At 30.6% G+C, this 12,011-nt stretch overlaps 1 protein-coding gene across 5 annotated transcripts in view; it reads left to right on the forward strand.

Moving 5' to 3' along the window:
- The first annotated feature begins 4,226 nt into the window (after positions 1 to 4,226).
- LOC106463141 (protein canopy 4-like) overlaps positions 4,227 to 12,011 on the forward strand; it is a 14,762-nt gene continuing 6,977 nt past the window's right edge. Inside the window, exons 1-4 of one of the 5 annotated variants that reach the window (XM_013923124.2) lie at positions 4,227 to 4,300; positions 5,013 to 5,163; positions 7,221 to 7,344; positions 10,171 to 10,305. In XM_013923124.2, coding sequence (XP_013778578.1) covers positions 5,025 to 5,163; positions 7,221 to 7,344; positions 10,171 to 10,305 — 398 coding nt within the window. In that variant the 5' untranslated portion in view covers positions 4,227 to 4,300; positions 5,013 to 5,024. Of the gene's footprint in view, positions 4,323 to 4,357; positions 4,644 to 4,994; positions 5,164 to 7,220; positions 7,345 to 10,170; positions 10,306 to 12,011 lie in introns of those variants that run through there. The other 4 variants (XM_022390564.1, XM_013923127.2, XM_013923126.2 and 1 more) reach the window with 4 other exon arrangements.

Here is a 12,011-nt window from a genome sequence, read left to right on the forward strand (position 1 = left end):
ATTTCTTACTAAATTGTGCAAAATATCTGGAATGATGGTCCTTTTGTTATAAGTTATGTAGTCCCTAGTCATGGTCTCCTGAATAAAAATATATATTCAGTATGATAGGTACAAAATTAATTTAGAATAATGATAGTAATTTAAATAATTATTATATAAATAAACTACTGGGTTTATTTATAGAAGCAGTGGACAATAAATCAATGTCTTAAACATACTGGTGCATGTAATCTAAAATTTTAATAATCCTCTTACAATACTCTAAATTTATTCAGCCTAAATAGAAGATATAAACTGAAAAAACTGTGGAAAACATTTGCACTCTTACAACTTCCTAAAAATCCAATATGAAGACTTTTTTCACAATTTTCGAGAAAATTTTCCAGCAGATCTGAAAGTTTTAATAATACTAAACCTTTCTGTTATATAGCGTGCAGTAGATATCTGTTGAGGATATGTCTTATGAAGAAGAAGAAAAAAAATATGATGCCTCCCCTGAATTTTTTTATACTAAATTCAGTTTCTTTGTTGAAACTTGGTTCTTTCTATTAGCATCTCTTTGTCTTACATTGCTAATAAACATATGCTCTCATTATTTTTTAATGTTCAGGTCAAACTGATTTTCCTTAGAACGAAGGGATAGGCCTGTATAATAACAAAAAATTTAACAAGATATTTATTACGAAGTAATATTGTGTTTCTCTAACTACCTGAGTACATGAGATCGAAGTAAATAGTCTGGACACAATGTAAAATACAAAACCACAATATTTATTATAATGTAATACAAAAACAATGTGTTTATTTGCTTTGCACGATGGACTGTTGCTTATACCGGATTGAAACTATTCTTTCGAAGCTGATCTGGCCGAGATCATATACCAGAATGTTTAAATTAAACGTTTACCCAGCTCTATTCATGTGAGTGGACATTTTCATTCTTCAGACATAGGGAAGGCTGTAACATCGAGTTCGCCGCTATTTATATATTTATCACAGAAGCCTCTAGAAATGTCTACAGCCTCAACATCAATGAATTGCAAACACAACGTACAACTCTTGCCGAATTACATAACCAAGCTTGTCATAACTATCGCCTTTAGAATAATTGCTTTTAATTATCTTGTTATGAAAAACTAAACAATCATGAAATATTAACTCACAAAATAAATTAAATAATAATGTCTACACTAAACACTTTGTATATACAACAGTGATGTATCCTCAAATGGCGTAAGAATTTCTACCAAAGTAATGAAATATCTGGGAAAGTATTTTTTTTCGAAGTGTTATATATATATAAACATGCATTTTCTGCCTTCTTATATTAATAGCGTATTATTCTAAATTTATCAGTTATTTCTGAGTATATGCAGTTTTCTATGAAATGTGGCCAAGAAAGTCGTTGTTTTGATGTTGTTCTAGCTGTCTTTGTTCTATGTCATACTATCGAGGTCATACCTGTTTTGCCCATGGAGGGAATAGATGTACTACTGCACATTGTACAAGAATGTTGATAGCGTTATCATTCAACGGTAGGTCAGATAGTAGGTCACTAAACGAGCGGGAGCAGAGAAAAAGTTAAGTCAAGTGAAAGAGAAGTTCAGTCCGAGAAAAGTTAGAAAACGTGAAGTTGGCCATCGTGGGAATAAATAGCCTTAATGGTTGATATTTTAAAGTGAGATTAACAGTCTGATAGAGATAAGGAGAATAATTTGTCTTGTCAAAGGGTGTTCTAAACTAACTGAACCAGCCTGTGTGGACTATGACGGAAAAAACAATTATTGGAAGTTCAGTATACAACTGAGGTAACCACGAGGCAACATTAGTGAATTATTCACCGATACTATTGTGATAAAAGTAGAGAAAAATAGGTTGGCTTGTCAACTGGATTCTAAAGCAATTGAATTAGCCTATGTAGACTTTTGACATGAAAAGAGAACTGTATAGGGTTTAAGACACAACAGTGATCCCCATAGTGTAAAAAACAAACAAAAATAACTGTACATACATTTATCTTGTTTTGAATATTTTATTTTAAAACAAGTGGAGTGCGTGCTGTTGGTTTATTGTTCGAATTCATTGCCAACAAGTCCAGACACCTAATGTAGAAGAATCCTCCGCCCACACTCACACATATACATATATAAAAATTCTGACAACCACATAATACAACACAGTGATTTCATAAATTAGTTGTTTTTCTCAATGAAATCAGAAATATATGGCCAAAAGTTAGTCATAGAATAAAAAAGTAAACATTGTTAAACAGCAGCCTTCCCACTTCGGCCTGACACAGCAAGAATAAAAGAAATATTAATGTTCTCCTCAAGCTTACTGTTGAGTCATCAGAAGAGCTAAAAGGGTGGTAATTTTCAGTTTATATAACATAAATAATAACAGAGCAAAAAATTTAAGGACATGTTGCTTCATCTTGGCTTTTCATACACTAAACTAAACTTCCAGATAAAAATTTAATACTCAAAGCCAGTCCTTATCATTCAAAAATGTATTAATTTTCCCTTGAACTCCCTTAAATTTACTGCATTAATCACATCTCAAGGAAACCCATTATATAAACAACATGCCATAGATGAAGATGACTCCTACCCTACCGAAAGTTATATTTGTGTCCCCTAGTCCTACTATTCTCACCATTAATTAGGAAAAAGAGATGATGTATCACCAATATCAATTCTCTTAACAATCTCAAATATCTCAATCAGATGTCCTCTAATTCTTCTTTTTTTCAAGATAAAACAATTTCAGAGGTCTTAACCAGTTCTTGTTTGACAACTTTCAATCCCAGGTATTATTTTAATAGCCATCCTTTGAACTCTTTCCAACAATTCAATGTCCTTCAAAAGGCAGGGATCTCAAGACTGAACACAATATTCCAAATACAGTCTAACTAGTAACACACGCAATGAAATTATAACTGCTGAGAATGCCGCTGAGCCACTGGGGGGCAATGGCCTAGGAACACCAAGATCCTTTTCTTCCTTAACACTGTCAAGGCTATTCAAATTTTGATATCCCACTCTTATTATCTTGCATGTGTTATAACTAAAAGCTATCTGCCGTTTATTCGCCAAGTTCATCAAATAATCTAATTTTTGCTATCTGTAGTGCTCCGACCATCAATTTGCAAACTCTGAAATGACAACATAGTTGCTACATGACTTGACACTACTTGATTTTTGGAAACTTTAATCAAAAGCTCTGGTGGGGAAATTAAGCTATTCTTAAAAGTTTTCATACACATTTGTGTTTGAAAGACGGCCCTTCAGAGCAGCTATATATAAAACAGGAGGTCATTTGTCAACGTAAAGCATAAGTTCCAGGCTGAACAGTGAAATAATTAAAGATAGCTACTTATATACTGTAGAAAATATCCACAATAATAAGCCTGTTTGTTGTTGACTTGTTTGTTTATTTGACAAGTTTACCTCCCTCTGGTCTCTTACACATTCTCCTTTGCTTTCACTCATGGGTTTTCAAAATTGCTAATATCGTTTTCTCACGTTTATGATGTGAACGTTTGACCTACTCAGGGAACAAGAAGACTAACTTACTGTTTCGCCAGTTCCAGTGAATGACAATAAAATTAATTCAAATAATAAATAAATGATTAGTTATAAAAATCATAAATGAAAAAATAATATTGTGTTGTTGATTATTACTTTAAAAGGCTGAGTTGTAAATGACCTAATTAAAATTGAATATGATTGCAATTCACTTACATTATTTGTTTCATACTTAGTTGTGATGCATGAAAATTGATGATGTACATGGTACCTAGACCACAACTATGTCTATTGTATCCGACATGGTGGACCCTATAAGTATTATTGGGTGAAATACCTTGTCAGTACGGGATTTGGCAGATATAGTGTGGATGATAAATTATAACATATCCATATTTTCTTTCGCTCATGGGTTTTAAGAATTACCGTTAACCCACCGGTGGACCTCTTGAATTCTAACGACAATTTTTTTGTTTTCTTTTCAATATGGGTTTTATGTTACTTCTTTGAATATTAACTAACAAATATTTTGGGTCTAATTACTACAGATTATCATTTCACAGTTTTAATGGTAAAGGTTTGCAAAAACCAGCGTTGGAAAAAAAAATCACATACAAGCGGCTGAAGTCTTGAAACTTGGGTCTGCACGAATAATTAAAAGTGAGAGCGAAACCTTAACAGTTTTATAATTCAGCCGACAGGTGACCAACTGATGGGAATAACAACAGAAGTTGAGGTGTACGTTGAGTAACGTAATCACTGATTATCCACTGGTAAACCTACACGTTGCATTAAGTTTGTACTTTCGTTGTTCAAATGATATAGTCAATAATATAACGAAGTTTATATTATAATTGCTGTGATAAAGATTATTTTATAAGCTATTTTACACAGTAATTGTATTGCACTACACTGTTGTGTTTGTCTCGTACTCGTATTGGGATATGTGGATCTTAGATCACTAGATTATACATAGTAGATGTTTTAATTTTACTTTTTATTTAAATTTCGTTTTACCCTGTTTAGGACTCCCAATTTATAATTAAAGTTAAACAAAGTACTTTTTATTTTAAGAAATTGATGCCAAGGGCTTAAATCTCTTTTCTACTTGTAACTGTAAGTTGTAAAAAGACGTATGTTTTGGAATATAATTATTATTATTAATAATAGTAATAGTAATATTAGTACAGCAAATGTACTACATTCTAAAACTCGGATGAATTGGGAAACTAAAGTTTAATATACTCTGTGTAATCATATATTAAGTGACAAAGTATATTTGTTTTCGTGATGAGTAATAATAGTATTAATTGTAGTGTAGTTTGAGTCTTATTCATAACACAAGTTGTATTTATTACTTTTTGGTTTGTTACCTTAAAAGCACATTAATTTAAAGTGTTACTGGTTTAAACTGCTGCATGTCATTTATTTGTGTGAAAATTTATTTCTGCTTGGGTTTTACTGAAGGAAGTTTACCTCAAACAGATTCAGAGAAAGATGAAATTGATACCAAATCTTTTGTTCTTCACTTTACTGTATTTAACACCATTTACTGTAAAAAGCAAGGAATCTGAAGATAAAGAAGTTCCTGTAGAAGAAGAGCTTTATGGAGTGAAATATCCAAATAGCTGTGAAGGTATTTTAGTATTTTTGCATCTACATGTTTAAAAGAGACAAAAAAAAGTCTAACTGGTAATGAAGCTGTGCTTACTTCTAAAATTTAATTTTTGAAAAATATATAAATAGATACAGCAAAGATTATTATCAGAAAGAATTTTTATGTCTTCCAAATGCATTTTTGTAGAATTTTAAGAAGGTATCTTCTACAATTACTTCCATAATAAAATTAGTTTTTTTTATGACAATTGTATTTATAGCATATGTGAAGTAGAACTTGAAGCTAAGTGTGAATGAAAATATAATGCATAAGAAAATATCAACATTCTACTTGTATTTGCAAAAAAAAAATAAATAAATTGATATAATTACTTATAATAATGATTTCTTTGAAATATAGTTAATTTAAGAATTGTCCAGTAGTTTCAAGTATTAAAAAAGTACAGGTGACTTGATTCAGATGCTTAAAACTGTTAGATGTTTGGGTGTTTTTTTTTATTGGCGAAAGGGTCATTTGCAGAGTGGTGCAGCTATGGAAATTCTCCATAGGCATTAAAATCTATTTTGTATTTTAAATTTTTATATTTAATATAAATAAGTGAGCTTGCAATTTTCAAATCCCTCAAGTTTGTTTACACCATTAAAATTAAATCCAACATCAGTTCAGTGTCATGTGGCCTTTTTCTGTTTCACTTTCTCTTGTCCCTGTCAAGAGGTCACACATGTGGTTCATCTGCCATGTCATTGGTTCCATAAATGATCCAGTATTTTTTATAGCCAATTATTTCCTTAGTTATTGACTTTGAATCATCCCACCTCCCCTTGAAGCCTCAGTAATGAGTCATCTCTTTATAAATGCATTTCCTAGTCTTCTTTGGTATGCTTTGAAATTCTTCAAACTTGTCCAGGTCACAAAATAGTCTGTCTGATTTTTTTGATTTATTTTCTTTCTTCATTTCAATTTTCTTTATTGGGCAGTCGATTGAAATTGAGTTTGTACAAGTATAAAAGTGGTAGGGTAAAGGAAAAAGAGAAAACGTAAGTAATCAAGAACAGCATAAATGAGTTATTAAAAGCATTTTTAGATATTTATTTTTGTAGTTTTATGTTTACAATACGGTTGATGTTTTTTTGTAATGTCCGTATAACTTTTATGTAGGCTTGGTCGGAAGAGCAGGCCTCCCCCAAGAACTTTTGCATAGATATGTACTGGTGTTTATTTAGGTAATGGAATGAGAAAGGTTATGAATGAAAACTTGAATATCAAGTGTAATACATTTTAAGTTTTGTTAGAGATATAAACTTGTTGAATGATTTTACTGACGATTGTTTGGATTATTTTAACCATTTCACTGCCATGGATACACGTCTCTATGTGGAGCACAACCTTGAGTACATATGTGGAACACAATACATGACTTTTGCTTTAGCCTTGAAAAGTGTGATGTTAACTGTTTGTAAGTTTGGAATGTACCACCTTAAAGAAAGGTTTTTCTCCTTCAAACTTCCCAAAGTTTACCAGTTTTAAGTCTCAGATAAGTAATAATATACTAAAACATGCTCATTTTTGTTTTTCTAAATATATACTTGCACTAAACAAGTTAAAAGGTTTATAGTATAGCATATTGGTTTTAACATTATGGTTGGTTGTTTTAGTAGGCTAAAAATCTTATTTCTCTCATCTTTCTTTTTTATGCTCTTGTGTTCTAAGATCAATTATAAAATCAAGAACAATGGTTAGTTTATAGATTAATCATACAAAGTTCGTACTATATATAACTTCCCTCTTTGCCTTTATCATACATGTTACCTTGGAAACTTTGTTAACATTTATAAGGTTTGACAGCTTGTGTAAAAACTGTTTACATTCAGTAAGGATAACTAATTTTTAAGGATTTATTTTATATCTTCACCAATTAAAATGAAAATGGCACATTATTATTGTAGTTACTTTGCATCATATATTATGAAATTATGTAGTAATATATTTGAATATTACAGATGAAGAGTTGAAATGGTTTTATAATCTAATAGTAGAAGTTAGAATATAATTCTACTAAATATTTTGTTTTCCAGTGTGCAAATATTTAGTTGTGGAACTGGAAAATCGTTTGAAAGAAACTGGAAAGTCACATGATGTCATTGAAATAGGTTATGAGCTAGATGATTCTGCAAGAAAGAAAACTAAATACAAAACATCGTGAGTATCCGCTCATGTGTTACTGATCAGAAGTTCTTTGTATAGCTTAGTTTTACATTTGTTATATTTTTGACCTAGAGAGAGGGGTGTTGTTTCTATTTTCATCTGTATACTTTTATGATTACGTGTTTTCAGTAATGAGGAAAATAGCTAGTTTGATAAAAGTATAAATAAGTGAAGATACTGCTCTTTGAATAGAAATATAGTGGTTTTTGTCTGAAAACTATTTTAAAGGACATTTGTTTGAAACTTAATTTGTTTGGTTTTCTTTTTTCTCATCTTTAAAAATGTGCACACCAGCTTCATGTACATCTAACTGTTAACTTAATATTTAAATTACATTTTCTCATTCCAGAACATTTTAATTTGGGAGTAGTATATTAAAGTTCTGAGTTGTTATAAAACAATTAAAAGACGGTGTCCAAAAGGCTCTATATCACATCGTTCATTAAACAGGTCATTTTATTTTTCCACTCCTTGTACGTTAAAGATGTGTAATATATACTTTTGTGTCAAAAGAAATCAATTTCTACTGCTGTATCGATGGTTATAATTTTCACAGACGTAACTGTTTGAATTATGGAACATTCATGTAACTAATAGTCATGTTGGTATAAAACTTTTTCTTATTACATATTAATAGTAAAATTTGATATCCGTGTTTATTGCATTTGCACAATAGTTTTTTTTAAATAAGTGTCTACAGTTCAGATTGCTGCTGGTACACAAAGGAAACAGACATTTTGTACTGTATTTAAAAACACCTCTTTGTGAATGTTATAAAACACAATTAAAGAGGAGGATGCTACTCATAACACACTAAGTTTTCAAGAACTTGAATGAAGTGTATTATAATCATAAACATGGGAAAACTTTTTTATTTTTACTTTTTTAATGGAATTATTCTTAATTTATCAACATTTAAACAAAACTGTTACTTATTTCTGTAAGAAAGTAATTTTAATGAAGAATAGGTGAATGATTACACAATGTAAATGTGTTATACAGTTAAATGGAATGCTTGTTTCAGTGTAAGCACTGATATAAATTGTCTAAATGTGTTATACAGTCAAATGGAATGCTTTTATATCAGTGCTTACACTGAAACATTGTCTTGTTTAACATTGTCTAAATGTGTTATACAGTCAAATGGAATGCTTTTATATCAGTGCTTACATTGAAACATTGTCTTGTTTAACATTGTCTAAATGTGTTATACAGTCAAATGGAATGCTTTTATATCAGTGCTTACACTGAAACATTGTCTTGTTTAACATTGTCTAAATGTGTTATACAGTCAAATGGAATGCTATTATATCAGTACTTACATTGAAACATTGTCTTGTTTCGGTTTGACTGCAGTTCTCGTTACTGCTTACAAGTCTTTATGGTTGGTTAATTCTTTGAGCTTTTAATTCATTTTCATAATAAAAATAGTAGAAAGTGATTAAGTGATCCAAAAAATTTTACATGTACATATAATTAAGGCCATTGTAAAATGTAATTGGTTCATTGCTTAGTTCAGTGTGTATTAGCTGATATATAATCTCTTATCTTCAGATAACATATTTGTAAATTAATGATGAAACATTTAATTAGTAAATGTCTTCTTTCATCTTGTTCTGATGTTTGTGTGTTTAATTTTTTTAATGTTAAAGATTTTAAATTTAGATCGAGTGATTTTTATAACACTTCTGAAAATCTTTTGTGTTCACGAAAATTCAAAGTTGTTAGAATAGTATGTTAAGTTTGCTTTTTTTACTATGGCAGAATCATTTATTCCCCGTGCACAACTATTATTTACTGTCAATTTTTCTATAATGTTGGGTTTTTTCTTCAAAAGTTTCAAAACCCTAAAACAGTTTGCTTATGATTTTACACTAGAATCCTTTATTTTCTGATGTAATATTCATTAATCTTTTAGTAACACTCAAAAATTGCTCGTACAAAGTGTTCAGGCCTACTGCTCTGAATTACGTGATTTATTTATCTTAACATGTGTATATGCAGGGCACAATTTACAGGCATCTTGTGTTCTAAACGTATTTGGTATAAGTCTTGGAGCTTCTCAAACATTCACAGTTCTGATACGTGTGAAAACAGAGGAGAATCTTTTTTTATTATTGTTATTACAGTTAAACAGTGATATACAACTGCAAAAGTAAAGTGGTGAATATCAGAGAATCCATAGGATTTATTACAAAACGTGTGAAAGTAAATTATCATGCTGAAGTATGCCACCAGTCGACAGAGAGATTTCTGGCAATACACGATATGATTGAAAAAGGTGTGTTTTGAAATATAGCTATTGTATATAGTAATATAGTAATGGTTTCATAATGTATTAGAAAAGTAGTTTAAAGAGTTAATATTGTACAAAGCTGTCAGTGAAATTTTTGTATCTGAACTAAAAGTTCCTCTGTTGGAAGAAGGATAGAAACCTCTGGTCTGCACAACACATGACCATTAGAAAGTTTTCTAATGTTTTCTTGGGATGCATTTTGTGCATATATAAGGGATATAGGGAAGAAAGGTTAGTACATGCTGTAGATTCTATGTCACAGCACAATAAAAGGGATTAATAGCTGATTTCTGGTATGGATAGTAAAGACTTTTACCATAGAAATTTAAATAGTATAGTGTTTTCCAACTTGTCATCTTACAGTTGATATTTACTGTTGAATTTGCATGAACCTTCTAACAAATTCAACATATACGACATTATATATTTTAAAATGCTAGTTGAAGGGCTTCAGTATTATTGAACTAATGTATGTATTGTTGCAACCAAACATATTTCTTTTATATGTTTTTCTTGTTATTCAGAGAGTTAAGACTTCTTGACTCGCTTGATGGGATCTGTGATAAACTTCTGGATTACAACATTCACAAGGAGAGGGAAGATAGCACCCGTTTTGCCAAAGGAATGAGTACTACTTTCAAAGTGTTGCACGATCTTGTGTAAGTGTAGTAGTATAAATTATAATGACTTCCTTCTTAAAGCTTAAAGACTGTATAACACATGTTAAAGTTTTTATTTCTGGCATGGCTGTATTGCACAGAGATGTGAAAAGTGAGCTTGAGCAAGATTTGAAACTATAACCTGTTATCCGTATAATGCTGTATGCACAACACTGCAAAGATAATAATATAAGCACATAGAAACAATGAAATTAACTTGTCATGGAGGTGGATAACATTTTGCATTGCAAGTGGAGTCTTTTTGTTTTTAAATAGTTGATGATTGTACCTACTTCAAAATTCTACCTAACAGACTTGCTATGTGAAATGTTGAAGTTTGTTTATTTTAATTTTAGTAGTACGTTTTATTAAGTATAATTCAGACATTTGAATCTGGCTGAAGTAACTAATGAATGTAGAGATAGAAACCCCTGTTTGGAAAATTACTATGAACATATGTTCTACTTACTAACTAAAACTTCCTCAATATCCTATACCTTTTGTGTTTTATGTTTTTATTCATTAATTAATATATCATGAAATACTGATAGAAATATACTTAGGAGTTTTTAAAATAAATATAATGGAGAAAGATTGATAACTGAGGTAAGTGATTTTTCTGAAGATTATCAGAAAATAGAGGAAGGTATGACAGGTTAACAACATAGGTCATCATCAGGTACCATAGGTCATCATCAGGTACCATAGGTCATTAAAATTCGATGACGAGGAACCCACTTTGAGACTAATAATGGCTGGAGACGACTTGAATGGGTAATGAAGAAAAACTTTAATATAGGTTTAACATAACAGCAAATGTACGATGTTTCGACAAGGTTTTGTCATTAAGTTTGAATATCTAACTGAGCTATCAGGTCTTGAATGCTTGAAGTCTCAGTTTTTGGTTTGTGTCATATATTAACTGTGATTCAGAATGTTTTATTATAATATGTACTGTGAATGAAATGTTTGTGAGATTGGTAGCCTGTCTAACGACGATAGGCTAATCCGTTGTAAGACTGATGTATAAACACCTATGTTTGACATGATTACTGACTTGTAAGTTAAAATGTTTAATTCGTTAGTTGTGTTTTTATAAAACATTCTATTTTAAATGAGTTGGAATAATTATTCTTCAATCTATAGTTCTATTTATACAAGATGACACAGCTGTGTTTTGGCAAAATGAATTTGAATTTCTACATAGATCTCCGTAGCCATTTTCGTAGGTACAATGGAAAAGGGTGAGGTTTTCTGAACATCGGATCACCTTGTGGTTGTTTTGATTTCATCACATGGGTGGATAGGGTAACCTGCACATAGATTTTTATGTTTTGTAAATTAACTCTTTATTTTCAATACATCAGGAATACCAGTCTATGACATATCTAGAACTGGTTAACTTGCTTACAGATTCTACATCTTTGTTGCACATGCTGTAATAAATTGTATTAGTTTTTGTCTCATAACACTATGGTGAAACTATTGCAATAAATAAATATATATACACACACACACACATGTATCTGCTACATGTAATAATTTAGTCGTTACAGTGATAAGTAGTTGAACTAATAGAATTTCTGTTGCGCCCAGTATATTTATCTTGGTTACCAGTATGGGTGTAGTACATAAACTAAAATATTTTTACACATCTGGTTTAGGTTAGTACCGTATTTTTGGGTGTATAAGATGCACTTTTTTAC

The sequence above is a fragment of the Limulus polyphemus genome, unplaced genomic scaffold (assembly GCF_000517525.1).
Source record: "Limulus polyphemus unplaced genomic scaffold, Limulus_polyphemus-2.1.2 Scaffold1332, whole genome shotgun sequence".
In the NCBI taxonomy this organism is placed as follows: Eukaryota; Metazoa; Arthropoda; class Merostomata; order Xiphosura; family Limulidae; genus Limulus; species Limulus polyphemus.